At 45.9% G+C, this 27,100-nt stretch overlaps 1 protein-coding gene across 2 annotated transcripts; it reads right to left on the reverse strand.

Moving 5' to 3' along the window:
• Nucleotides 1–14,196: 14,196 nt before the first annotated feature.
• Nucleotides 14,197–18,312, reverse strand: LOC123091970 (nascent polypeptide-associated complex subunit alpha-like protein 1). 2 transcript variants are annotated; one of them, XM_044513602.1, is made up of 4 exons: nucleotides 18,099–18,312; nucleotides 17,652–17,730; nucleotides 14,920–15,050; nucleotides 14,197–14,847 (listed from the first exon to the last, which is right to left on the reverse strand). In XM_044513602.1, exons 1-4 carry the CDS (start codon nucleotides 18,168–18,170, stop codon nucleotides 14,512–14,514), a joined length of 618 nt encoding a protein of 205 aa, XP_044369537.1. In that variant the 5' UTR covers nucleotides 18,171–18,312; the 3' UTR covers nucleotides 14,197–14,511. The 2 variants fall into 2 exon arrangements, with proteins under 2 accessions (XP_044369537.1, XP_044369536.1); XM_044513601.1 differs by having other exon boundaries at nucleotides 17,652–17,733; nucleotides 18,099–18,309.
• Nucleotides 18,313–27,100: the final 8,788 nt, after the last annotated feature.

Consider the following 27,100-nt stretch of genomic DNA (forward strand, 5'->3'; position numbering starts at 1 on the left):
ATGATATGAGGAAATAAATAATAACTTTATTATTGCCTCTAGGGCATATTTCCTTCATGAAGCTACGTCGGTATTTCCCCAAAGAGGAAGGGATGATGCAGCACAGCTACGGTAGGTATTTCTCTCGGTTACGAAACCAAGGTATCAATCCAGTAGGAGAACCAAGGAACACTGTGTAAAGGTTACCTACACACAGAGAGCAAATACTTGCAACCCGACGCGTATAAGGGGTTGTCAATCCCTTTTCGGGTAACAGCGCCAGAAATTGTCGAGTTGACGGGATAAAATTTGTGGTAGATTGGATAAATAGATCTCGATAAAACACGAAAGAAAATAACTAATAAAAAAGTGCAGCAAGGTATTTTTGGGTTTTGGAATAATAGATCTGAAAACAAAAGCAAATAAAAATAGATCTCAAAGAAAATATGATAAAGAATAGACTAGGGGGTCGTAGATTTCATTAGTGGCTTCTCTCAAGAAATAGCACACAGTGGGTAATAAATTACTGTAGAGCAATTGATAGAAGATCGAATAATTATGACAATATCCAAGGCAATGGTCAATATATAGGCATCAGGTCCAAGATTAGTAGACCGACTCCTGCCTGCATCTACTACTATTACTCCACACATTGACCGCTATCCAGCATGCATCTAGTGTATTAAGTTCCTGGGTAAACGGAGTAATGCAATAAGAACGGTGACATGATATGGACGAGATATATTCATGTAGGAATAGCCCCCATCTTATTATCCTTAATAGCAATGATCATGCGTGTCTTGCTGCCCCTTCTGTCATTGGGAAAGAACACCGCACGATTGAACCCATGACAAAACACCTCTTCCCAATGCAAGAAAAATCGATCTAGTTGGCGTAACTAAACAAAATATTTGAAGACAAATACGAGGCTATAAATAATCAAGCAAATAAGAGAACAAAAGAAGACTCAAATAATATTCATGGATATAGATCAGATCATAAACTCAAAGTTCTTCCAATCCCAACAAACACACCGCAAAAAGAGTTACATCAAATAAATCTTCAAGAGACCATTGTATTGAGAATCAAAAGACAGAGAGGAAGCCATCTAGCTACTGCCTACGGACTCGTAGGTCTATGATAAACTACTCACGCATCATCAGAGAGGCACCAATGAGGATGATGAACCCCTCCGTGATAGTGTCTAGATTGGATCTCGTGGTTCTGAAACTTGTGGCGGCTGGAACTGTGTTTCATCGACTCCCCTTGGGTTTTCAGAATTTTTGAGGATTTATAGGGCAAAGAGGTTATGTCGAATGTCACCGAGGGGGGCACAACCCCCCTGGGTGCGCTTGGGCTCCTGGGCGCGCCCTGGTGGGTTGTGCCCACCTCGGGCCTCCCCTCTGGTACTTCTTTGGCCCATGTTGTGTCTTCTGGTCAAAAAACAATTCTCCAAAAAGTTTCACTGTGTTTGGACTCCGTTTGGTACTAATATTCTGTAAAGTAAAAAACAAGCAAAAAATAGCAACTAGCCTAATATAACAGCATGATAATATAAAGTTGTTATAAAATGATTGTAAAACATCCAACAATGATATATAACATCATGGAACAAGCAAAAATTATAGTATGTTGGAGACGTATCCAGGGGTCAGTGATTTGGGTCGAAGGTGTCGCACCGGCGGTCAGGGCATGTGGGATGTGGAAGAGGAGGAGGATGGGGATCGGGTGTGGATTAACTGCCTGGATCGACGAGGCTGAGCAGCGTGAAGGAGGGTCGCTGGTGAGGAGGCGGCGCTACAAACAAGGAGTGAAGGTTTGAACTTGGAAGGCGGAAACAGGGGAAATGTGGCTTTTGGTAAGGGGAAGGGTGCAGGGAGGTAGATACTTCCATGGAAGCCGAAAAATTTGGATTGGTGCAACGAAAAAACTGGCATGCAAAGTGTCATCAGATACAGTCCCTTATTCAACACTATGTACGATATGTGAACATCACAAATGATTCATATAGCTTACCCTGTGTATGATGAGTTTGAACATGCAAATTTTGGTCTGAATATCCCTGGTTACAGTGTCCATCCACATCACTACATAATTTGGGTACACAAAGGAGTCTACAGCACACCCACACTTCTTAATCTAGCAAGTTCAGCAATTTAACAGAGCTAGCTGACCTAAACATTACCCTAACAAATTAAAGACCGACGCTCTAAATTAAAAAAGAGTACTACTCTGGCTGGCGCGCGTCGATCTCCGCCTCCTCCTCCATGTCCATCTCGCACTCGACGATCTCCTGGGGAAGGGCATCAATCGCACCATACTCGGCAAGCATCTCACCATCCGCGTCCGCCATCTCTTTGGAAAAGGCCGCCACGAGCTGGGCGTGCGCGGCCGCGATCTGGGCTTCGATGGGCTTCGTCATGGCAAGGTATGCCGCGAAGGAACGGATGGTTGCTCGAATGCTCTCGGCGATTGCCAACTCTTCGGTCATGGGTTGCCGACCGTTGTCGGAGAAGCTTCGTTCGATTTGTGCGGTGACCGCCATGAGCTGGGCGTGGGTGGCCTCGACATGGTCGTGGGCAGCCTCCATCAAGGCTAAGGCTGCCACTGCGGAATGGACAGCTGTTGTGCCGGTCTTGCCAGTTGCTATCCCCGACACAGATGTTGTTGCCGCCTCTTGAGCAGCAACAGCGGTAGTTTGGGCTGCCTTGGCCGCCCGGTCATAGATTGCGACTGCGCTCATGCAGCTTGTTACCACGCGCATGGTGGCTGCGGCCGTGCTCTCGCTGTAGTGGGCCGTCAAAGTGGCCTTCACGACGCGTGTCCACGTCCCCATCTTTCATCGGCGATGATTGAACGGTGAAATGATATTTGGGGAGCGAGCTAGTGTCCTTGACGCGGCGGCTGTGGACTGTAGCAGACGCACCTTCTCGTGTAAAACATACACGTACAACTCCGACGGTGCTCCAAGATATTTTGTATTGCATCTCACACGGTTGGTGATAATGAACTATGTGCGGCCTACTTGATTTTTCATCTTGATTTGATATGCATAATTGGGTCACAACGGCAAAGGAGGGTGTTTGAATTGCTAGAACTTTTATCTGTAGCGAACATGCAACTATAGGTGTGTCGTCAAAAAAATTGGAATTATTCAGGGTTTGTTTGGACATTTTTATACATTAACATGGTTTTCTAGGCATTTCATGTGCACAATTCAAAATTAAATTACATGCACATGCTCCGGTGCACCAAAATGGGTTGTATAATCATATATATGTCTATGGGTTGATGCTTGTATCCCATGCAATAAATGGTGATGAATTTCAAGCACCCCGACATTGTAGATCTTTCCGGCAAACATTGAGATACTTGGTTTTGAAATTCTAGTAAATCCAAAACTCATATGAAATTCATGAACCTTGGCATGCTATCATAGAATGACATCAACATGATGTGGTAAAAAATTGTCCCATTTGGGCCAGGTTTTGGTATAAGCTTCACACAAACCAGAGTTTCTCACAAGAAGCCTCACGATTCTGGTAGGGAACGTGTCACCTTTGTGGACGAAATGATATTCGCTGCCTCTTCTTGCTTTCAATTTTTTCCTGGTGTCAACATAGAACATCAGGGGTGTCGTGTTAAATTTTGGAAATTTTTCGGGGTTCGTTTGGACATTCTTAAACATTAACTAAGTTTTCAAGGCATTTATGTGCATAGCTCAATTTAAACTACGGGCACATGCTCCAGTGCATAAAAATGGGTTAAAATCAAATGTGTGTCCTTGGTTGCATGCTTAGGTCCCATGTAAGAAAATGGGAATGAAAGTCAAACACTTCGGCACTGTCGCTTGGCTGCAAACATTGAGATACATGGTTTAAAAATTCTAGTAAATCCAAAACTCGCCTGAAATTCATGAAACTTGGCATGCTATCATGGAATGGCATCAAAATGTTGTGGTAAAAAATTGTCCCATTTGGGGCAAGTTTTGGTATAAGCTTCTCACAAACCAGAGCTTCTCACAATAAGCCTCATGGTTCCGGTAGGGAACGTGTCACCTTTGTGGGCCATACAATGTTCGTTGCCTCTTCTTGCTTTCAATTTTTTTCTGGTGTCAACATAGAACAATAGGAGAGTCGTGTTAAATTTTGGAATTTTTCGGAGTTCGTTTGGACATTTTTATACATTTACTAAGTTTTCTATGCATTTATGTGCATAATTCAAATTGGAACTACATGCACATGCCCCAGTGCATAAAAATGGGTTGGAAAATCATATGTGCGTCCTTGGTTGCATGCTTAGGTCCCGTGCAAGAAATGGGAATGAATGTCAAACACCTCGGCACCATCGCTTGGCCGCAAACATTGAGACACATGGTTTAAAAATTCTAGTAAATCCAGAACTCGTTTGAAATTCATGAAACTTGGCATGCTATCATGGAATGGCATCAACATGCTATGGTCAAAAAATTGTCCCATTTGGGGCAGGTTTGGGTATAAGCTTCTCACAAACCAGAGCTTCTCACAACAAGTGTCATGGTTCCAGTAGGGAACGTGTCACCTTTGTGGACGAAACGATGTTCGTTGCCTCTTATTGCTTTCAAAAAAATTTGGTGTCAACATAGAACAACAGGAGAGTCGTGTTAAATTTTGGAGTTTTTCGTGGTTCATTTGGACATGTTTATACATTTACTGAGTTTTCTATGCATTTATGTGCATAATTGAAATTTGAACTAATGCACATGCTCCAGTGCATAAAAATGGGTTGAAAAATCATATGTATGTCCTTGGTTGGATGCTTAGGTCCTATGCAAGAAATGGGAATGAATGTCAAACACCTCGGCATCATCGCTTGGCCGCAAACATTGAGATACATGGTTCAAAAATTCTAGTAAATCCAAATCATCTAAACTCCATGAAACTTGGCATGCTATCATGGAATGGCATCAACATGTTGTGGTGAAAAAATCGTCCCATTTGGGGCAGGTTTGGGTATAAGCTTCTCACAAACCAGGGCTTCTCACAACAAGCCTCATGGTTCCGGTAGGGAACGTGTCACCTTTGTGGACGAAACGATGTTTGTTGCCTCTTCTTGCTTTCAAATTTTTTCTAGTGTCAACATAGAACAACAGGAGTGTTGTGTTAAAATTTGGAATTTTTCGGGGTTTGTTGCACATTAACTGAGTTTTCGAGGCCGTTTATGTGCATAATTCAAATTTTAACTACGGGCACATGCTCTAGTGCATATAAATGGGTTGAAAAATCAAATGTGTGTCCTTGGTTGGATGCTTAGGTCCCATGCGAGAAATGGGAATGAATTTCAAACACCTGGGCACCGTCGCTTGGCCGCAAACATTGAGATACATGGTTTTAAATTCTAGTAAATCCAAAACTCGTCTGAAATTCATGAAACTTGCATGCTATCATGGAACGATATCAACATGCTGTGGTAAAAACATTGTCCCATTTGGCGCGGGTTTGGGTATAAGCTTCTCACAAACGAGAGCTTCTCACAACTAGCCTCATAGTTTCGGTAGAGAATGTGCCTCCTTCATGGATGAAACGATATTCGTTGCCTCCTCTTGCTTTCAAATTTTTTCCTAGTGGCAACATAGAGCAATAGGAGTGTTGTGTTAAAATTTGGAATTTTTCGAGGTTCGTTTGGACATTTTTATATAGTAATTGTCTTTTGTAGGCATTTTATGTGCATAATTCAAATTTGAACTACATGCACATGCTCCACTGCAGAAAAATTGGTCCAAAAATCAAATGTGTGTCCTTGGGTTCATGCTTAGGTCCCATGCAAGAAATGGGAATGAATTTCAAACACCAGGGCACCGTTGGTTGCCGGCAAAATGTTCAGATACTTTGTTTTTAAATTTTACTAACTCCAAAACTTGTCTGAATTTCATGAAACTTGGCATGTTATCATGGAATGGCACCCGACATCTTGTGGTATTTTTCATGTCCAGTTTGAGAGAAGGCACACTCAAATCAACAGCCAACAACGCATTTTGAAACAAATAGTTGCCACCTTATCATCTCAAACATTTGTATAATTTAAATCATGGGCGTTCTGTAACCATTCATGTGACGCCACGCATCACACTTTTAATGGCTAGGAGGTGCCGTGCGGACAGCTGCTTGAGTAGACGTGAGGAGTGCGAGCGCAGTCTGCTCCGCAGGCTAACCGGGAGGCGTGCAAGCTGTCCTCCAATGGGTAGGCTCACCGGGAAGCATGCAAGTTGTACGCTACGCAAGCTCAGTGGGAAGCAAGCCCTTTGACTTCCATAACCGACCACCTTCCTCGCATCCTCTCCAGTAATGGCGCCCGAGCCACTGTTTAATACGGGCGTCCTTACTGTTCGCCTCCCATTCCCCTCCCCCGGACCTCCACCAACGCCATGGCGCTGAAGGATCAGCTGCCACTAGTCTTCTAGTTTGATGAAGTCGACTCTGAGCCAGACGAGATAGAAAATAAGGAGCAATGGGGCCTCATGGACATGGCCTTGAACCAGCTGGCCGCGGCGGTTGCTGCCCCTGCGCCCGTCCCAGCTCCCATCCCCCGCGCCCGCGCCAGCGACCATCCCCGTAGCATTGATGGGCTGGTCACAAGAGCACTATCGCAGAGCCAGAAGCCACGGGAGTCAGCGAGGTCACCGTGAAAATGCGCGAGCTCGTGGACATGCCAGCGCCTGTGCCCGTGCTCGCCTGTGCACCCACCATGGCGCCGATCCCCGTGCGTTTGCATGCACCCACCGCGTCCGTGCCTGTGCGCGCGCCCCCCTCAGCGTCATGAAACTCTGCCATCGACTGCTACCTCGCAGCACCGCGAGTTGCCGTCCTCCCGCGCCACGACCCTCGATCATGCGACGACTGGATGTTTGATTTCCAAGTGAAGAACATTTTGTGTTGCCTTGAAGACTTCAACAACGGTGTCCCGGAGCACGACCACGACAATGCTGGTGCGGCATGCTGCCTCCGCCGTTGCTGGAATTAGTTTTTTGGGGTTTAATACTATATCACGATCATATGAATATAAAGTCGCAGTGTGACTGAATGATACATATGGTTTGAGCAAACTTGCGTTCTTCTCTCTGAATGTATAGACTTATCAAACGATTTTTTTTTACAAAAACTTCAATGGTTTTTAAATTTAAAACACTCATCGCAAACGTTTCAGATAGAACACCCATATGCAAACCGACAGCTCCCTAAGCCAAGGGAAAATGTGCCTAGCAGGATTTGTGGAGCTCTTCATCACAAACATTTTAGATAGAACACTTGTATGCAAAGCGAGAGCTATGGTCTTCCCCAGTAAGCCAAGGGAAAAATTTGCCGCGTAGGATTTGTGCATCGCTTCATCGCAAATAGTTCAGATTGTATATGGTATGCAAAGCAAGAGCTATGGTTCCTTCGCCCCTAAGCCAGAAAAAATCTGGCACAAAGGATTTATACATCCCTTCAACACAAATGGTTTTTACGGATGACCCGTGTGCAACCACGTACAGACAATTTGGTAAGATTTGCTTCTGTCATATTGGGTATATTGCCATTTGTCAAACTGGAAAGATTGACATTTGTTGATCTAGTAACATTGCCCTTTGTCAACCTTGTAACACTGCCATTTGTCAAAAATTGCAGCTAAAAATCACTAGCACTATATAATTTTTGCAACTAAAATTCAGTAATTTAGCATAGATTTCATTCATAGATTAAGTTGTCGTTCTTTATACAAATAGTTCAACTCGACAGCTGAACCGACCAAACTTTTTCCCAATTGTTGCTAACCACGTACTGAAATAGCTAGTTCAACCACATCTATTGTCAGATGAACTGAACAAAATAGCCCCTAAATACTAGTACTACTACGGAGGGGCTTTGTACTACTTATGTAATTGTTTATTGAGGTGTGTGTGAATGATCTGTATAGTCACTTATGTATATATGTATGTATATGTATATATATATAATATATATATAGGTAAATTGTGTGTGTGTTATTCTTCTGTAGACAGAGCAAATCACACGGCTTATTAGCAGCAATCATCTGTGTTATTATTGGTCTTCACACACATTTCTGATTACGGACCTGTTTGCCACGTATCACACACATATTGTTCAGTTGAACTGTTTATGTTGTCTTGGCTCATCGCAAACGGTTCATCCAAGTGAACTGTATGCCCTCCATCGCACACACCTTGATCTAGCTAACCGTTTCTATTGTATTGCCTAATCACACACGGTTCATCCTGGTGAACTGTATGTCATATATCGCCCACACCCTCATCTGGCTGCCCATTTTTGTTGTTCTGCCTCATCGCAAATACTTCTTCAAGATTAACCGTATGCCACGCATCACACACGCAACTCTAATCTGAATCATGTTTGATGTCTCCGCCATCGCCAACATTTTGTGTCTTTTTTACGGTTTTATTACATCATCGTTTGTGATTAATGCATCGCACACAGTTTCATCGAAGGGTCTCTGATTGGACTGTCGTGTTTGGACCAACGTGTAGTAGTGACCCTAGGAGGATCATCATCCTTGACGTCTTCAGATGCCGCCCTCTTCCATTTTGGGGAAGGTAATCCTTCCCCCTCCTTCTCCTTCACCTCTTCCTCCTTGTAGACAGAGGAGGCGTGAGTGTCCTCGGATCTGGCCTCCAAAGGATCTCGGATGCGCAGACCTTCCCTCCTCTTCGGCTCTTTCTTCTCCTTGACCGGGACCTTTTATGGTGCCTCAGCCAAGAGAGCCTCGAGTTGAGGAGTCTGCGCCACTTCAGGAAATGGTGCCAGGAAGTTTATCTTTGGTGCCCTAGCAAGCCACTTCTGGAACAAAAGGCTGGCCTTGATCACCTCCACCTCCTCCAGATTGCCCCAATCCAGGCCTTACTTCGTCCAGGAGACACCTTCTGGAGCTTGTTGATCATGGCCCCGACACATTTAGCTAATTGGGCATTGCCACTCTTCGGCTTGATGTTGAACATCTTTAGCCATAAGCCGAAGTGCGGCTCGATGCGTAGCAAGGCCTCACAGATGGTGATGAATGTCGCGAGGTGCAGAATGCAGTTTGATGCTAGATGGTGGAAATCTAGCCCGTAGTAGAAGGGAACCCCCCCTCATCCCCCACACAAAGGGGTGCAGGGGGAATCCCATACCTTGTACGAGGTGGGGGACGAAGATCACCCTCTCCCCTTTCTTGGGAGTGGGGACGCACTAGTTGGGCTCTGGATCCCGGCAGGCGGTGCCAGCAGGGATGTACCCCACGGTCTGAACCTTTGTGATGTCGGAGGCCATGCATTGGCCCTTCAGAGTGGCGTCAGCCATCACGGGTGGGGAGATGTGGGCGCTGGACGGAGGCTGAGAAGTTTGGGAATGGATCCAGGGTGCTAGAGCTCTGGAGGCTTTGAGCAATGGTGCAAGGGATGGAAGCATAGGGTAAAGTGGGATTACTGCCCCTTGCCTTTATAGGTCAATGAAAGGCCAAAGGTCCCTTTTACTGCGCCAGATGAATCTCCACGTTCCAATTCTTGGTGCTGTTATAGGCGCATGGGGTGAAACAATCCTTGATGATATCCTCCGAAATATGGAGCATGATCTCTGCTTTGATGATACGTGCCAATGAGAGAGCAGCCTCGGGCTGCTATTTGAGCTACAATAACTGGGTCACTTAAGCATTGTGGGTGGTGAAGGTTCGGAAAAAGTTGTCAGGCCAGAATAGGACAGAACATTGTTCACACCTATGCGGCAGGCCCTTCGAGGCTAAGCTATCTTAGGACTACGGATGCCGAAGTATGACCCTTAAAACATGTAGTTGGCAGGCAGCCCTGTTAAATGGAAGCTCGATAGTTGCCTCAAATAAAGGAGAGCTTGGGTTTACATGAAAACCACCTGGAGAGAGGAACTCGCCTGTCAAGCTGAAGATCCCAAGCCGAAAACATTGGTCCAAGGAAGATTGTTGTCTCGGGCTCTAAAGATAAGTTCGAGGGCTATTGATAGTGTCCTGGACTAAGGGGTACCAACCTAGTTGGCCCATAGTCCATGGGCCGAGCTTATGTCCCGCTTATCTCACAAGGAAGGACCCCGGAAGCCTCGAACCTTGACATGACCAAGGCGGACTCTGCCGAATACTTGGCATGTACTTCAAGGACTACTCCACCTATCGGCATGTTTATCCCTAGTTGACAACCGACCGTGTGTAACTCTAGCTACCCCTGGTGCCTATATAAGCCAGAGGGTTTAGCCCGTAGAGGGACAATCACAATAACCTACCTTAGGGTTTAGAACACACCATACGACCTGGAGGTAGATCAACCTGTACTCGATACTCCATCATCAATATAATCAAAGAATGGTGTAGGGTTTTACCTCTTCGAGAGGTCCCGAACCTGGGTAAACATTGTGCCCCTGTCTCCAGTTCACCATCGTTCCTAGATCCATAGCTCGGGACCCCCTACCCGAGTTCTACCGATTTTAGTACCGACACTTTGATTATCATATACTATTCCCTTTATTTTGTGGTACTTTACAAAACCCGAGGTGAGATATATTTGTATCCGCTAGAGTCATTTCCATGCTCATTATACCAGTCTCCTCGTTACGGGTTTTGTTCTTCGTTCTTGTTTTACATGTTCCAGTGTCCCTGTGACTAAGTCACATGTGTCTGGTCAAATGATGATGGATGCCATCACACCGAGAGGCCCCTAAGAATATCTCTCCGCCGTTGGAGGAGCAAATCCCACTCTTGAGCTATCCAGCCCCTTGTCATACTTTCTAATGAACCTCAAAGTTGTCATTACGATCACCGTGTTACAGGTGATGTTTGAGCAAACCCAAAGTATATCATCTGGTATGAAGTGACTATAGTACTCTCATGGTCTAAGGAACTAAAGCATACGTTAAATCTCTGTGTTATATCAATAGACTTGTGACGATTACATCTCAAAGTATAACAAACAAGTTGGGTCAATTCAATACTATTGTTCTTCTAACATCATACCCTCAATGTTGTTTTGGGATTATTGTTACACTTAACCACGTACTCAACATGCAACACTTGAGCTAGTCCTAGAGGCAAGACTAGGTCCGGTTTTACCGTTTATCATTCCACATGTGCTTATGAGTTTTCCTCCGAATCACATAATCAAGAATCATAGCAGTTATAACATAGAATATAAACTCTTAATTGTAAACATGGAAATAAATAATACAATATTATTGCCTCCAGGGCATATTTCCAACAGACGTAGAACCACATGACGGTCACGGTGGGCATTTAGTTTTATGCAAAAATTTAGTTCGGGTAGTTTGAGTTAATAAATTGTGTTGTGAGAATTAACACCGGAAATTCAGCTGTGAAAACATGAACCCGACAAATCGGGTCTCAGGTTTTGCTTGATTTCCAAAATTGCTCTGATGCGGAAGCTCAGCCAGGCTGGCAGGCAGGGAGGACATTGATGCAGGAGAAGAGTAACCCGTCGCAGCCAAATGGATACAAGTGAGGTGTACCGTAGATGTGCTCGTCTCCATTCAATAGACCTAGACCAGTGCAACCATCCACATGACTTTGTCTCCTGCTGCCATTGATCATGCTGCCTCGAGTGACGTTTAGATCTCTTGATCGTTTTGATATCTTGATGCCAAAGAGGGAGAGAGAGTCAGAGAGTGTGTTTCTTTTGCTAAGTTACATCACCTGCTGCTTTATTGAATTCTTATGTGATGTAAACTAATTTATCGCGTGTGATGACCCAAACTCGTGTCACTTTAGTTATACTACTTCTTTATGCTATGGCACATCTTTGGTGGTTATTGACATGTGTTTTTGGTGTTTACGTTGATTCTTCATTGTATTATATCTTATGTTTGTGCTCCACCAAGTTGTATGTGACATAGAAGAGCTCCTCATATGCCTTATAGATTATGCATTTACATTCAAACGCAAATCAAAATAATGCACAAATTTAAGGGGAGTTCTTGTACATCAAATACTTTTCAAAGCAATGATGTTATTCATTATTATATCTTTTGTCAAAGCTTTGATCTATATGTTGTCATCAGTTATCAAAAAGGAGAAGACTAAAAGTGCATCTAATCCCCTGGGTGGTTTTGGTAATTCATTTCAACATATATATCATTGAACTAATGCCTGCTCAAAGTACAATTCAGGAAAAGGTTCATTTTAGGTACAACATGGGAGATGAAAGCACACCGCTTAAAAATATTAAGGAAAAGTATTGGATCAAGTCTCAAGGCTCACCATTTTATATTTAAGTGATCAAAGATCACATTGAGCGCATAGATCAGAAGGGGATGAGGTTGAGAAGATGAGTTCATTGCTCAAAGTGCTCAAAGATCAAACTCCAAAAACCTTATATACTTTCACAACGCCCACTATCAACCAAGTACTCCACTCGAACTCACTAAACAAAACCCATTCAGAGTCACTGATCTACCAGATATAGATGTTGTCCTAAACCCTAGTTGATTCAATCTCAAGGAGATGTCCATTTTGACTCACTGAAGGCACTGTAACAAGCACAAGAGCAAGGAGTTCATCATCAACAACATCTAGTACCTTTTGGAGGGTGGTGCCTCCTAGATCGGCTAGGTGTGCTTAGAAGTCCTCAACCGTTGTGAAGAAGAGAATAAGTTTGTGAGGGTTTGGAGATGACCTACCTCATGAAGATCTACCCTAGTGAGGCTAGTCCTTCATGGGCGTAGCCGTGGTGGAATAGGTGAGGTTGCCTCTTCATGGACCCTTCGTGGGTATGAGCCCTTTGTGGACTCGATTCCTCCGTGGAATCTAGTAACCGAGATCTTCGTGATCTTATATCCGTCGTGGATCGAAGACTCCTCAACATGGACGCACGATAGCACCACTTGTCGGAACCACGGGTCAAAAATCTTCACCGTGTCAACTTGCGCTTGCGATCCTCTTCAACTTTACTCTCTACATTACTCGCACATGCATGTCTTTTCTTTCCGTTGCCTATACTCTAGATATGCATGTGTAGGGTGTGCTTGTATTGCTAGCTAAGTTAAAATCCGTCAAGAAATAAAATTAGGAAAATAGACTTTTAATCTTTGCTAGTAGTCTATCCCCTCCCCTCTAGACATACTTTCGATCCTACATAAGGTGAGGCAAGTCCGACGCCTCCGGTTGTCGGATTCAACATGGCTGACGCGTTGGGCGAGTTTCAGGTCACCTAAGCGGAGGGGGCGGCGGAGCAGCAGGCCATCTTCCGCTGCTACCTTCGCGAGGCATGAACGGAGGTGGACGCTCTCTTCACAGCATATAGTCCGAAGGGGAGTCGGAGTTGCGGGAGGCAGCCATCCACCAGGAAGCAGGTCCGTCCGACACTACCGGCACGGAGGTCGGCTACACCTCCAATGACGAGTAGGAGCAGGCTATATTTATCTACGTAGTACTACTTAGCTTTTGTGTTGCATGCGTAATATGGATTGAGGTACTTGGTTGCACGAGGACACAAAATGAAGGGTGACCCGGCTCTCTCCGCGGACGGGTCCTACGTATGAGGGGCCATAGTTGTCATATGCGGATGTAGATGCTCTTAGGACTGAGATATGTTGTGAGGAGAGAATCCATAGAAAAAGGTAAGAAAAATATGATGTGATTGAGATTGTGCACGTACAACTACATGAATTGATTTTGTTGTTTGCTTGCAAGAGATTTCTTGCTATTGGCGATTTATGTTGTTTGCTTTGCAAGTGATTTCGGGTTAGTTTGGTTCACGTCCTCGTCGTACCGTGCCTGGCCTGGAGCGTGCCTGGATTTTCAGAGAAGCTGAGCCAGCCTGGGCAGACCGAGGCAACCCCAGGCGTCCAGTTTCGAGCGCCTGAGCAGCCGGCCTCGATGCTAATTGCTGCCTGGAAATTACTGCTGCCTGGAAATTACTAATCACAAAACGACGGCACTCCTGCAGCTATAGCATGTCAGAAGTACAGTCCAAGATTCCTTCCAGGCTTCATCCAAACATATTTTCTTCAGGCTAGCCTGGCCAGGCAGCAATTGCTAGCTTCTCGTGTCCACACCTAGCTTCTCGTGTCCACCCCAGGCAACATTTTTTCCCAGACATCAACTTGTGGACACAAACCATCCGCTCTTCTTTCCCCGAGAAATGAGGTGGAGGACCGGCTTGGAAAATATAACACTATCATTTGGTTCGCTGCCGGCAAACCCAAACCCCTGGGACGCTATCAAACCGTCGTTACTTCAGCTTCGTTTTCTTACTGCTTAACAGTTATAATCATGTTATTTTTATCTGTTACAAAGAATACAACGGGGTTTATTTAAATTAAATCTAATAATATTTCAGTCAAAGGTGAAAAACATGCCAGAAAATTGCCACCACTGACATGTCCGTGCTAAAAACACTGTACCAACTTAACCGCAGGCAGGATCATGTCCAAACGACCTTATCAGAGATGCAAAGCAAACACTGTACCAACTCAAGCTGCAAATCGCTCAAAGAGAAATGGTTCAACTAGTTCCAGAAATGTCGCCATACTCTTAAGTTGTGACCTCCATAATGGCAGTGACAATGTCTCCATTGGCAGACTTGAGAGCCCTGACAGCCTTGGCCCTTGAGACGCCCGCCTGTGTCATCACCAGCTCGATGTCCTTTGGCTCGACTCCTTCATCGTTGACAACCTCGTTGTCATCATTCTCCATGCCCGACGCCTCAGGACTTGAGATCATTTGGCTCAGGTCAGGAGCCTTGAACTGTTCGGCAGCCTGGCTCTGCAGCTGGGAGCTGAGATCCTCAATCTTGGCTTCACCGAAAATAACATACGTCTCTGAATTTGGGCTCTTGAAGACATCTGGCTTTGAGATGACGAATAATATCTGGAAACAGTGGTGTTAGTCGACCAACACAGGAATACAGACCACGCTGTGTAAGTGATTGTAATAACTCACATTCTTGCTTTTCTTCACAGTGACACGGCTTACGCCAGTGATGGATTTCATGCCAAGCTTCAGCATTGCCTTGCGACTCTTCTTCTCACTCCTGCTTTGCTTTGATGTGCCACTGGCATCACCTTCTTGCCCTGTAAAATAGCAATAAGAACAATATGGATCATACAGTGTAAGAGTTGCATAAAGCGAATTGTATAATACAATCCGGAGCTTCCAAATAAAAGGGAACCGGAGCCAGCTAGTCATGAGAAAACACAACAACAATTTCTTTAACACTACCTACCACATATGATAGTCGGCACCAAGAAAACGTCTCCTTGCATATGCAAGTCAAATTTAAGCGAAATGTAATTTACTCCCAAGTAAAACATAGTGCAATTCCCATTTGCCCAGTATAACCTCTAAGGCTGTAACAATAAAACATCGATAAAATAGACGCATCTATAAAAATGTACAAAACTATCGCAGCCTTGCAGCTACAGGTTTGAATAGCAGACTAAAAAGTACACAAACATATGCACCAGAAGCAGCTAGACATCTGCGCCATCAAATTGACTACAATCTAAACATCTCCGCTCTTTTGTTTATACAGCACAAAAGATCTTCCAATATCGGTCACAGCACAGTACACAGACTATATTCCATCTCAATTGAATTGAATGAGGATTGTAATTTTAAAGTATCTACAAACCCACATGACCAAACCTATCAATATTCTTGTCAGATGCAAAGAGAACATCCCAATGATTTTCAGCTTAAAGAGAGCCTTAAGAAGCTAAAAGCAGACAACCAGTAAACATGCATTCATACAAACAAACCAGCCAGTGGTGAAGCTACGAGTAGACACCCAACAGAGATACTCTTCCTCCCGGGTTGCTCTTGGGCGACTCCAGCGGACCCCCGCCGCCACCCTCCTAGTCCACCTCCTCCACGCCCCCTACCCCTCGCCGTCACCGGAGGAGGCCGCCGGGCTAAGCCCCTCGACGGACGGCGGCAAGGCCACGCTCTGCTCTCCACGCACCCTCAGCCTCCTCCCGGGATCCAAATCGGATGCCTCCCGCACCTTCCTGCATGGAGCCGCCAGCTTCCCGCTGGCCGACGCGTGTTGGCCCTGCTGCTCGCCGTCGTCGTTGGGAGTGTCTCCCGTGTTGCTCGCCAGATCCCGCCGTGACATGGCTCTCTCCTGGCCCGCTGCGTCTTCGCGTGGCCAGATCCGGTCCAGTCGACAGCTGTTGCGCCCGCTCGAAGTTCTCTGCTTCGACGGGTGCTCAACGCCGCTCTCCCTGGTCCCGTGCTCACACGGGTTGGGCGAGCCCCTCGCTGCGTCTCGGTCATCCACGGGTGTTGCGCGGTGGTAGGTGCGTGCGCTGCATTCCGATCTACTGCTCTTCGTCACGGATCTGCTCGTCTGGCGGTGCCCCTCTCCCCGGGCTGCCGGATTTACTCCTTTATGTCCGGCTAGTCGGGGTTTGAGTGTGGAGGTGTTGGAAGGTGTGTGTGGACCGTAGAAATCCGTGCCGACGGCCGCCGGCTGGCAACGGCGATGTCGTGCCCCACCATGGTGGGGCTGTACTGCCTCCTCCTTCTGGACTTGGGGATGGGGAGAAATCTCTGCCTATTCGTCCGGCCACGACTGCGGCGGCGCACTCACGCCACTCCTCCATGTTGATGGCGCGGCCTGCATCTCCTTCATGTCCGTATGGTCAACTTATTTGCACTCTGTGTGATCTCTCTAGTTTGCTTCATTCCACTCATCGCCGGCCATCCATCCCGTACCGCCGTCAACATCGCCTTTACGTCGAGCCCTTCACCACCATCCATCAGCCCCTGCCCATTGTTTGGTGTGTTGCCCTTGTAGTTGTGCATGCTCAAGACCCTCCCATGGCTGTCGTTGTTGTGTTGCGGCGAGCTTCGTGCTCTTGGTGTTCTCTCGGTTCATCTTTGCTCAATGACGACGCAAGATGCCTCCCCAACTTGCTAATCGTTCCGAATTCCTGCAGCGGAGCCCCTAGTCATGGTTCGTGTTCAGCTGTGGCACTCGTTCATTTGTGGATGCGCTTGTGTTGCGCCGTGGGGTTTGGTACGCACGCCGGTGCGGGGCGTTAGGCTGCTTGCAATGTATTGGTATTGTGATCTCTCGACGGCACCCCGCATCTACTTGTGTCTCTCGTGGTGATGGTCCTACGGTCTGCTAGCTAGGCCATGACATGTCCTGGGTGTCTTTTTCCTCATCTTCTTTTACCCTTTTTATTTGTACGTTTTTTTGGCCCAGTTTCCCTCATAAACGTGGCCAATTTGTTCAGGTTTTTGATCCGGTTTCCCTTATAAACAGGATCAGTCTCTTGGCATTATGGCCATTTGAGTGGTAATATATTCACGTGGGGAAACTCTCCCCCCGGTGACCGTTCAAAAAAAAAGTACGTGTAGACTGTTATGTCAAGCAACATCACTTAATTTGCTCAGCAAACAAATCACGGCTATTTCAAGTGTATACAAATATTAGATGGATACTATACATATGTACACATGCTACCATTGTTGGCACCAGCACTGAAACCATCCAAGGGCAAAGACAATCCAACCCTAAAAGAAGGTCTAATAATGTAAAGAGAAAACAACAGGATTTAATAAATCTCACTCTGTTATTATTTTCACATGTTCGCATCAGATTTATTAATTAATACAGTTTTACGCAAAGTGGATACAGGAGACCAGTGAGCATAGTGAGTTACCATCCAAATCATCGTTGTCATCATCATCCTCATCGTCGTCGTCATCATCATCATCATCCTCAACCACAACCTCTTCTGCCTGCTACCAAGATTCACACAATAAGATCTTCAGATGTTACCCAGTACACAACAACTAAAACACCTATGTCACCGAGGATAATATTGAGTTATACTTATATCGATATTAAACAGTGAATTACGCTGCCTCGTGTAAATAAATAACCAGATGAAGCATTAGGCGACAGGATCAGAATTACCAATACCCATAATAACACACTGAAAGCAATAGCCTTCCAGGATCGGACTAGTTCATCGCATGGATCTAGAACCAGCAAACACAAGGACATTTCATGGAATATTTAATCCCTGAACAAATCGATCACCGATTCTGACGATGACTGGCATGGCTCGGGAGGGGCTGGAGCAAGGATCACATCCAAATCTCACCTCAGTTTTCTTCGCCTCGAGCTGCTCCTGCTCGATATGCGCGGCGAGCTCCTCGGCAGTCTGCGCCGTCATCCTGGTGCTACGGTGGTAGTGGAGGGGCAGCGCTTGTGAAAAGGGAGGAGGTGGCGGCGGGCCGGCGAGGGCGTCAAAAAACCCTAGGCAGATTCTCGTAGTGGTTGCGAGACCCGGACTAAACTCTTCATTTATTTATTTTCAGGTGGGATCGCGGTGACCACCTCAACATTTCCAAAAAATACAATATGGCACAGTTGAAAAACTAACAGTTTTTTTCTAGATAATGAAAAAAAAACTAACAATTAATAGTATAACTTTTTTTCATGGTATTAATACTATAACTTGCCGCTAACTTCCAAACGGTGGGCAGATAGCTACGTATCCGAACGCCTTGAATTCTATCTGCATACATGCGTAGCTTCATCCGAACGCCTTGATTTCTATCTGTATACATGTGTAGCTTCATCCATTCTCTTTGGCCATGTTTGATTACCTGCACCGTTCTTTTCACTCTTTGCATGCGTCTCGGATGGGGTTGGCCGAGGTAAAACAGGCAAAAAATCACCATCTGCTCATAGTTAGTTGCCCACAGCTAGGCTAGTTGCATGATGAAACCAATATAAACCTGTCGTTTGGTTGCATGTGTTGTACTGGGTGCACAAACTACACGTTGTTTGGTCGCAAACTGTTGTCACCATTTTTTACTAGTGGTAACCTTACCACACACGATGTGAACATGGTTTCGGTCCTAATCAGGAAACAAGTCGCAATTCAACAATACAAATGTAACAGTCAAATGGCTCAATAGGGGAAAGTTCATCGATGTCGAACTAATTCAAAGTCCATCCTGGTACTCTTCTTATTTTGTTGTTGTTTATGAAGGAAATATGCCCTAAAGGCAATAATAAAGTTATTATTTTATATTTCCTTATTCATGATAAATGTTTATTATTCATGCTAGAATTGTATTAACCGGAAACATGATACATGTGTGAATACATAGACAAAACACCGTGTTGCTAGTATGCCTCTACTAGACTAGCTCGTTGATCAAAGATGGTTAAGTTTCCTAACTATAGACATGAGTTGTCATTTGATAAATGGGGTTACATCATTAGTGGAATGATGTGATGGACAATACCCGTCTGTTAGCTTAACATAATGATCGTTCAGTTTTATTGCTACTGATTTCTTCGTGTCAAATATATATTTCTCCGACTATGAGATTATGCAACTCCCGGACACCGGAGGAATGCCTTGTGTGCTATCGGACGTCACAACATAACTGGGTGATTATAAAGATGCTCTACAGGTATCTCTGAAGGTGTTTGTTGGGTTGGCATAGATCAAGATTAGGATTTGTCACTCCAAGTATCGGAGAGGTATCTCCGGGCCCTCTCGGTAATGCACATCATATGAAGCCTTGCAAGCAATGTGACTAATGAGTTAGTTATGGGATGATGCACTACGAAACGAGTAAAGAGACTTGCTGGTAACGAGATTGAACTAGGTATGAAGATACCGACGATCGAATCTCAGGCAAGTAACATACCGATGACAAAGAGAATAACGTATGTTGACATTGCAGTTCGACCGATAAAGATCTTTGTAGAATACATGGGCACCAATATGAGCATCCAGGTTCCGGTATTGGTTATTGACCGGAGAGGTGTCTCAGTCATGTCTACATAGTTCTCGAACCCGTAGGGTCCGCACGCTTCAACATGGCAATGGGTACCCGCTACCCGCGAACCCGGCGGGTAAAAACCCTATTAAGGTAAGGGTATGGGAAATAAAAATACCCATGGGTTTCTAAATGGGAAAAAGGTTGTACCCATTGGGTAAGGCGGGTACGGGTAGGTGAAGGCAATACCCATACCCGTGAACCCGCAAACCCGTATACTACCACACCATGTCAAGTAGGTCCCATGTGTTATTGACTAGATTCAGAAGAAAAAAACTAAGTTACCAGGGCTAAGTACAACTTGTCAAGTAGATTTGTTCTCGTCTCCCTTCTCGCGCCTCCAGCTGCCTTCAAAAGGGAAAATGTCCGGGTGCAGTGGCGACTATAAGGTGGGACATGGTCGTGGTCGCGGCTGCACTATGCAACGTTTCGCTACTCCTACGAGAACACACATGTGCTCTGTCGATGACAAGGGCAGAGCATGACAAGCGTCCAGTTTAGTGATGCTCCGCACTGAACACTCTTTTGGAATATCTATGTTGCATGAATGCGTTAATGATTGGTCTATTAATGAATGTGTATGGTGTATGAATGGATTATTTGAATGCATTCACGATTATTAGTTAACTTTAAACATGCTGATATAAATATCGAGATGGGTATTTTTACCCGCGGGTATTACCCATACCCAGCCGGGTACGGGTATGGGAACAATTTGAAACCCGAGGTGCGGGCATGGGTACAGGTTTGGACGGAAAATATTGAGACGGGTACGGGTTTGGGAATGCATTACCCATACCCATGCCCTGCGGGTGCCATGTTGACGCACGCTTAAAGTTCGATGACGATATGTGTTATATGAGTTATGTGTTTTGGTGACCGAAGGTTGTTCGGAGTCCCAGATGAGATCACATACATGATGAGGAGTCTCGAAATGGTCGAGAGGTAAAGATTGATATATTGTAAGGTTATATTCGGACACCAGAATGGTTCCAGAGAGGTTCGGGTATTTTTCGAAGTATTGAGGGGTTATCGGAACCCCCCGGGGAAGTAATGGGCCTTATTGGGCCATAGGGGAAAGAGGAGGCAGGCCGCAGGAGGTGGCGCCCCCCCCCATAGGGAGTCCGAATTGGACAAGGGGGAGGGGGCGCGGCCCCCCTTTCCTTATTCCTCTCTCTTTCCCTCCTCTTCCCTCTTTCTATCATGCCCAATACGCAATCCTATCCGAGAGGAACTCGAAGGTCCCACCAAGGATAGAGCCGCATATTGAAGACGCTTTGCAAGGTGCATGTCATTACATCGTACCATTACATAATAGATGGGGATACATACAAAAGCCATATAATGCCACAGAATACGACATCATACATAAGAGCAACATCCAACTATGAATGAAACACAAATAGAAACTCAAAGGACATCCACCCTGCTAGCCGAGGCTGCCGACCAGGAACCTAACCCCTGAACAAAGAAGAAGCAGAAGAAGAACTCCAAGACAAGCATACATCGCTCTCATGTCAGATCATTGCATTACCTGTACCTGCAACTGTTGTTGTAGTAATTTGTGAGCCATGAGGACTCAGCAATCCCATTACCATGGGTATCAAGACTAGCAAAGCTTAATGGAAAAGGAATGGATAAGTGGTGAGGTTGCAGCAAGCGACTAACATTGTATGGTGGCTAACTTACGAGTACAAGAATAAGATGAGAAGCTACGCAAACGGTCGCAAAATATAATGATCAAGAAGTGATCCTGAACTACTTACGTTCAAACATAACCCCACCGTGTTCTCTTCTCGAACTCACCTGAAAAGAGACCATCACGGTTACACACGCAGTTGGTGTATTTTAATTCGAATCCGGTGTCAAGTTCTCTACAACCGGATATTAAAAATTCCCATCTGCCACATAACCATGGGCACGGCTCTCGAAAGTTTAAACCCTGCAGGGGTGTCCCAACTTAGCCCATGACAAGCTCACGATCCGTGGAGACAAACCTCCATCTCGAGACCTCCGATCAGACTCGGAATCCCGGTGCACAAGACATTTTGACAATGGTAAAACAAGTCTAGCAAGACCTCCCAACGTGCCGACACCCTGATAGTAGCTGCGCGTATCTCGTCTCAGGCCACGATGGATGAGCTATGGTTACAGCGACCAAAATACCCCAAGTTGCCAAGGGGCGCCACCGCAAGCTGCTCTATTTTGGGACCAACACCATCAGCACTGGCCCCCTTGTATTATGTAGAATCACTCCTCGGGTAGCGCTAACTCCTTATGCATCAAATTTAATATCAAGTTTAGTTATTATGTTGGGCAAATGGTAAAACCAATGTTGGGCCTTGCTGGAAGAGTTTTATTCAAAGCGAACTGTCAAGAGGGGCACATAAACCCTCATCATGTTAGGGACACAAAATCAAGGAACATAACACCGGTATGACGGAAACTAGGGCGGCAAGAGTGGAACAAAACACCAGGCAGAAGGCCAAGCCTTCCACCCTTTACCAAGTATATATGTGCATTAATTAAATAAGAGATATTGTGTTATCCCATGATATCCATGTCCCAACATGGAACAACCTGCAACTAGCAACGCTATAAGAGGGGCTGAGCAAAGCGATAACATAGCCAAACAATGACTACTAGGATGGTGGAAAAAAGGTTAGAGGTTGTCATGGCAATTTGGGAGGCTTGATAAACAAGTGGTAGGAAGCGCGACATAGCGATAGCATCAAGACAACTAGCATAGCAATGATAGTAGTGAGATCCAGGGTAACGGTCATCTTGCCTGGAATCCCACTAGGAAGAAGAACGAGTCCATGAAGTAGACAAAGCAACGTACTCGAACGAATCCTCATCATCGCGACGAAACAGGAACTATCGAGAAGGAGCAGAATCGGAAAGAAGCAAACAACATGGTAAACAATCAACACATGAACAAGGCATGATGCACAACCAAGCATGATGCATGTCCGGTTTAACGAGTCATAGCATGGCGAAGTGCAACAAACAAAACTACAATTTAAGTGAAGCTTAATATGCAACGAGTTGCATATTGACGAGACACCACATTCTATTATTTAGTTCATTCTAGTTTAGCTACTCATCAATATTAAATGTTGGTTAACATGGCAAGAGGTGAAGCATAAGCAAACTACACGTTTAGGCAAGTTTAAATGAGGTCGGAAACAACAAACATCAATTCCGGAAAATCCCCATAAGCAAATTTCAGAATTGGTACTGTTCTGCCCTAAAACCATATTTTAATGTTGTTAAACATGCAAAGTAAGTGCACCATGTTAATCTATGCATTTTTCTTCCCCATTTACATATAAAGTTTATTTAATTCGGAGCTACGGTTATTTAGTTATGAAATAAACCATTTTAGCATGCATTTGTGCAAAACATGTTTAACCATTTTTAACATGAATGAAAGTTGCATACTGTTAAAGAACAAGAAAATCTGAGCAAGATGCATATATGACATGTTTCATTTGAATGCATGGATATTTTAGTTATGAGCAATGCAAAACAATGGCAGTTCCTGTAAATAATAATGCACTGGAAAATGCAAAAATACAAAGAGTGGAAAAAAATATGCACAAGCCGGTTTGAGAGCAAGATGCATATATGACATGTTTCATTTGGATGCATGCATATTTTAGTTATGAGCAATGCAAAACAATGGCAGTTCCTGTAAATAATAATGCACTGGAAAATGCTAAAATACAGAGAGTGAGAAAAAATATGCATGGACAGGATTGCAGCACAGTGCAGCGGCCTAGAAGCGGATGAGGCCTAAATGTGTGTGTTGGGGAACAAAATAAAAGGGGGTGTGCTAGGGTTTGAACCCAGGACCCCCTGGATGATTGGAAGCGTGGTCAACCAATTGTGCTAGGATGCATCTGTCATATGTGAGGGGGTTTGGCCCTAGAGCACAACCGGAAAGAAGCAAACAAAATGGTAAACAATCAACATATGAACAAGACATGATGCACAACCAAGCATGATGCATGTCCGGTTCAATGAGTCATGGCATAGCAAAGTGCAACAAACAATACTAAAATTTAAGTGGAGCTCAATATGCAATGAGTTGCATATTAACGAGACACCACATTCAATTATTTAGTCCATTCTCGTTTAGCTACTCATCAATATTAAATGTTTGTTAACAATGCAAGAGGTGAAGCATAAGCAAACTACACATTTAGGCAAGTTTAAATGAGGCCAGAAATGACAACCAACAATTCCAGAAAATCCCCACAAGCAACTTTTGGAATTGGTACTGTTCTGCCCTAAACCATATTTTCATGTTGTTAAACATGCAAAATAAGTGCACCATGTTAATCTATGCATTTTTCTTCCCCATTTACATATAAAGTTTATTTAATTCGGAGCTACGGTTATTTAGTTATGAAATAAACCATTTTAGCATGCATTTGTGCAAAACAAGTTTAAGCATTTTTAACATGAATGAAAGTTGCATACTGTTAAAGAACATGAAAATCTGAGCAAGATGCATATATGACATGTTTCATTTGAATGCATGGATATTTTAGTTATGAGCAATGTAAAACAATGGCAGTTCCTGTAAATAATAATGCACTGGAAAATGCTAAAATACAAAGAGTGGAAAAAAATATGCACAAGCCGGTTTGAGAGCAAGATGCATATATGTAACGCCCGGATAATTAGGCTACAGTAAAACTCTTTTAATGATGCCATGTCATCCGTGTTACTGTTGCTAATCAAGTGGTAGTTCAAAATCTTTGCAAATTCAAAATATGAATTAGTGACAAACACCCTAAGTTTTCAAAAGGCAAAGCCAAAATGTTCGGGGGTTGCCAAATATTGCACTGGTAATTATGGTGAAGCAAACACCATTTTATAAAATGCCTAAATGCCCTAAAACTGAATAAAACAGAAAGGAAAAAAAAGGAAAACCAAAAGAAAAAAAAGGGGGGGGGGGAAGCCCCTTGGACCAGCCAGCCCAACCCACCCGCACGGCCGTCGCCAACCCCCTGGCCCGCAGCCAGACTGGCCGGCCCAGCCGGCCCAGCCCCCGCACCGCGTCCCCTTCCCCTGTTCCCCCGACCCGGGTCGGAACAGGGCGCGTCCCAGCCGAACCCACCTCGCCGACGACGAGGCGTGGGGATAAGGACGCCGACGCCGCGCCCCTCGGTCTCCCCTCCCACTCGCCCCACGCTCGCCCTCGGCCCCCGCGCCTCTCCCTCTCCTCTCCCGTATGCTGAGTTCTCTTATAATAATAGCTATCAAGCTAGTCTGAAGATGGCCCCCTTCGAAGTGTTATATGGACGAAAGTGCCGAACCCCTCTGAACTAGTCAGAAACTGGGGAACGTCCAATCTTTGGTCCGGATATTATCCAACATGCCGAAGATCAAGTCCGCATTATCCGCGAGAATCTCAAGACTGCTCAGTCACGCCAAAAGAGTAATTATGACCGTCATCATAAAGACATGGTCTATCAACCTGGCGAAAAGGCCTATCTTCGAGTTACACCAATGAAGGGTGCTCACCGCTTCGGGATCAAGGGCAAGCTAGCTCCTCGCTATATTGGCCCATTCACTATTCTGGAAAGGCGTGGAAAAGTGGCATATCAACTGGAGCTTCCGCCGAACCTTTCTCAGGTTCACAATGTGTTCCATGTATCACAACTCCGCCGCTGCTTCAAGGACCCAATCCGAGCAGTGGATCATGAAGTGCTCGAATTGCAACAGGACCTCTCCTATAAAGAGCATCCGGTCCGCATTCTCGACCAAGCTGAACGCCGCACCCGCCAGAAGGCGATCAAGTTCCTCAAAGTCCAGTGGTCGCACCATTCTGAAGATGAAGCCACTTGGGAACGTGAGGATCGCCTGCGTGATGAATACCCCGCACTGTTTCCTTCTACCTCCTAAATCTCGGGACGAGATTTCTTGTAGTGGAGGAGATTTGTAACGCCCGGATAATTAGGCTACAGTAAAACTCTTTTAATGATGCCATGTCATCCGTGTTACTGTTGCTAATCAAGTGGTAGTTCAAAATCTTTGCAAATTCAAAATATGAATTAGTGACAAACACCCTAAGTTTTCAAAAGGCAAAGCGAAAATGTTCGGGGGTTGCCAAATATTGCACTGGTAATTATGGTGAAGCAAACACCATTTTATAAAATGCCTAAATGCCCTAAAACTGAATAAAACAGAAAGGAAAAAAAAAGGAAAACCAAAAGAAAAAAAAGGGGGGGGAAGCCCCCTGGACCAGCCAGCCCAACCCACCCGCACGGCCGTCGCCAACCCCCTGGCCCGCAGCCAGACTGGCCGGCCCAGCCGGCCCAGCCCCCGCACCGCGTCCCCTTCCCCTGTTCCCCCGACCCGGGTCGGAACAGGGCGCGTCCCAGCCGAACCCACCTCGCCGGCGACGAGGCGTGGGGATAAGGACGCCGACGCCGCGCCCCTCGGTCTCCCCTCCCACTCGCCCCCACGCTCGCCCTCGGCCCCCGCGCCTCTCCCTCTCCTCTCCAGATCCATCTCCCCCTCCTTCCCCACCGCAACCGAGCGCCGCCATGGCCTCGCCGCCGTAAATCGCGCGGCCACAGTCTCCGCCTCGCCGCGCCTGCGTGCCCGTCGACGCCTCCGTCACCTTCCTCGCCTACCGGAGGCCTCAGCTGGAGCTCGGAGGCGCTGCAGCATCGGATCCCCTTCGTCCCCTTCTCCGGCTGCCATCGATCTTCTTCGTCTCCGGCGCCGCCCCCTGCAGCTCCTAAACCGCCACCGAGCCTTCTTGTGTGCTCCACGGTGAGCTCTCCTTCCTCTCCGCTCTCTTCTCCTCGCCCCAACGTGCTCGTAATCACCGCCTCGTACGTGCCCGAACCCATCACCGCGGGAGCTCATCGCCGACGAGCTTCCGGCGACCAAATGGTCCCGCTCCAGTGCCCGTTTAGCTCGCCCCCGCACGTAGAGCCTGCCTAGCCTCTTCTTTTGCTCCGTAGCCCGCTGTTCCGCCGTCTCCGACATCCACCCGTACGAGTCGCCGCCTCCGCTGCTCGCCGGCGTGGTTCCGGTCATCCCCGAGACCAACCCGTAGCCCCATGCGACGCGCGACGTCGTTAGCTTTCGAACGGGAGTAGCCACGCCCGTTTTGGGCCACCGTGGCGGAATCCCGAAGCTCGCCGGCGTCCTCCGCCGTGTTTTGGCTTGCCAAAGCCAACTCCGGCGCCGGCATCCGACGTGGCTGACCTGGGGCTACCACCAGGGTCACTGCCAACGGGCCCCACGGGCCCCAGTTGACTGGGTTGACCAGTCA

The sequence above is a fragment of the Triticum aestivum genome, chromosome 4B, assembly GCF_018294505.1.
Source record: "Triticum aestivum cultivar Chinese Spring chromosome 4B, IWGSC CS RefSeq v2.1, whole genome shotgun sequence".
NCBI lineage: Eukaryota > Viridiplantae > Streptophyta > Magnoliopsida > Poales > Poaceae > Triticum > Triticum aestivum.

What these genes read in the sequence shown, in the direction of transcription:
- LOC123091970 (XM_044513601.1), bottom strand. Translation starts at nt 18,170, where the DNA reads ATGACGGCGCAGACTGCCGAGGAGCTCGCCGCGCATATCGAGCAGGAG. An exon ending in TCGAGGCGAAGAAAACTGAG is followed by an intron (nt 17,734 to 18,098) that starts GTGAGATTTGGA and finishes GAATCTTGGTAG; the next exon opens with CAGGCAGAAGAGGTTGTGGT. An exon ending in TGACAACGATGATTTGGATG is followed by an intron (nt 15,051 to 17,651) that starts GTAACTCACTAT and finishes GCTATTTTACAG; the next exon opens with GGCAAGAAGGTGATGCCAGT.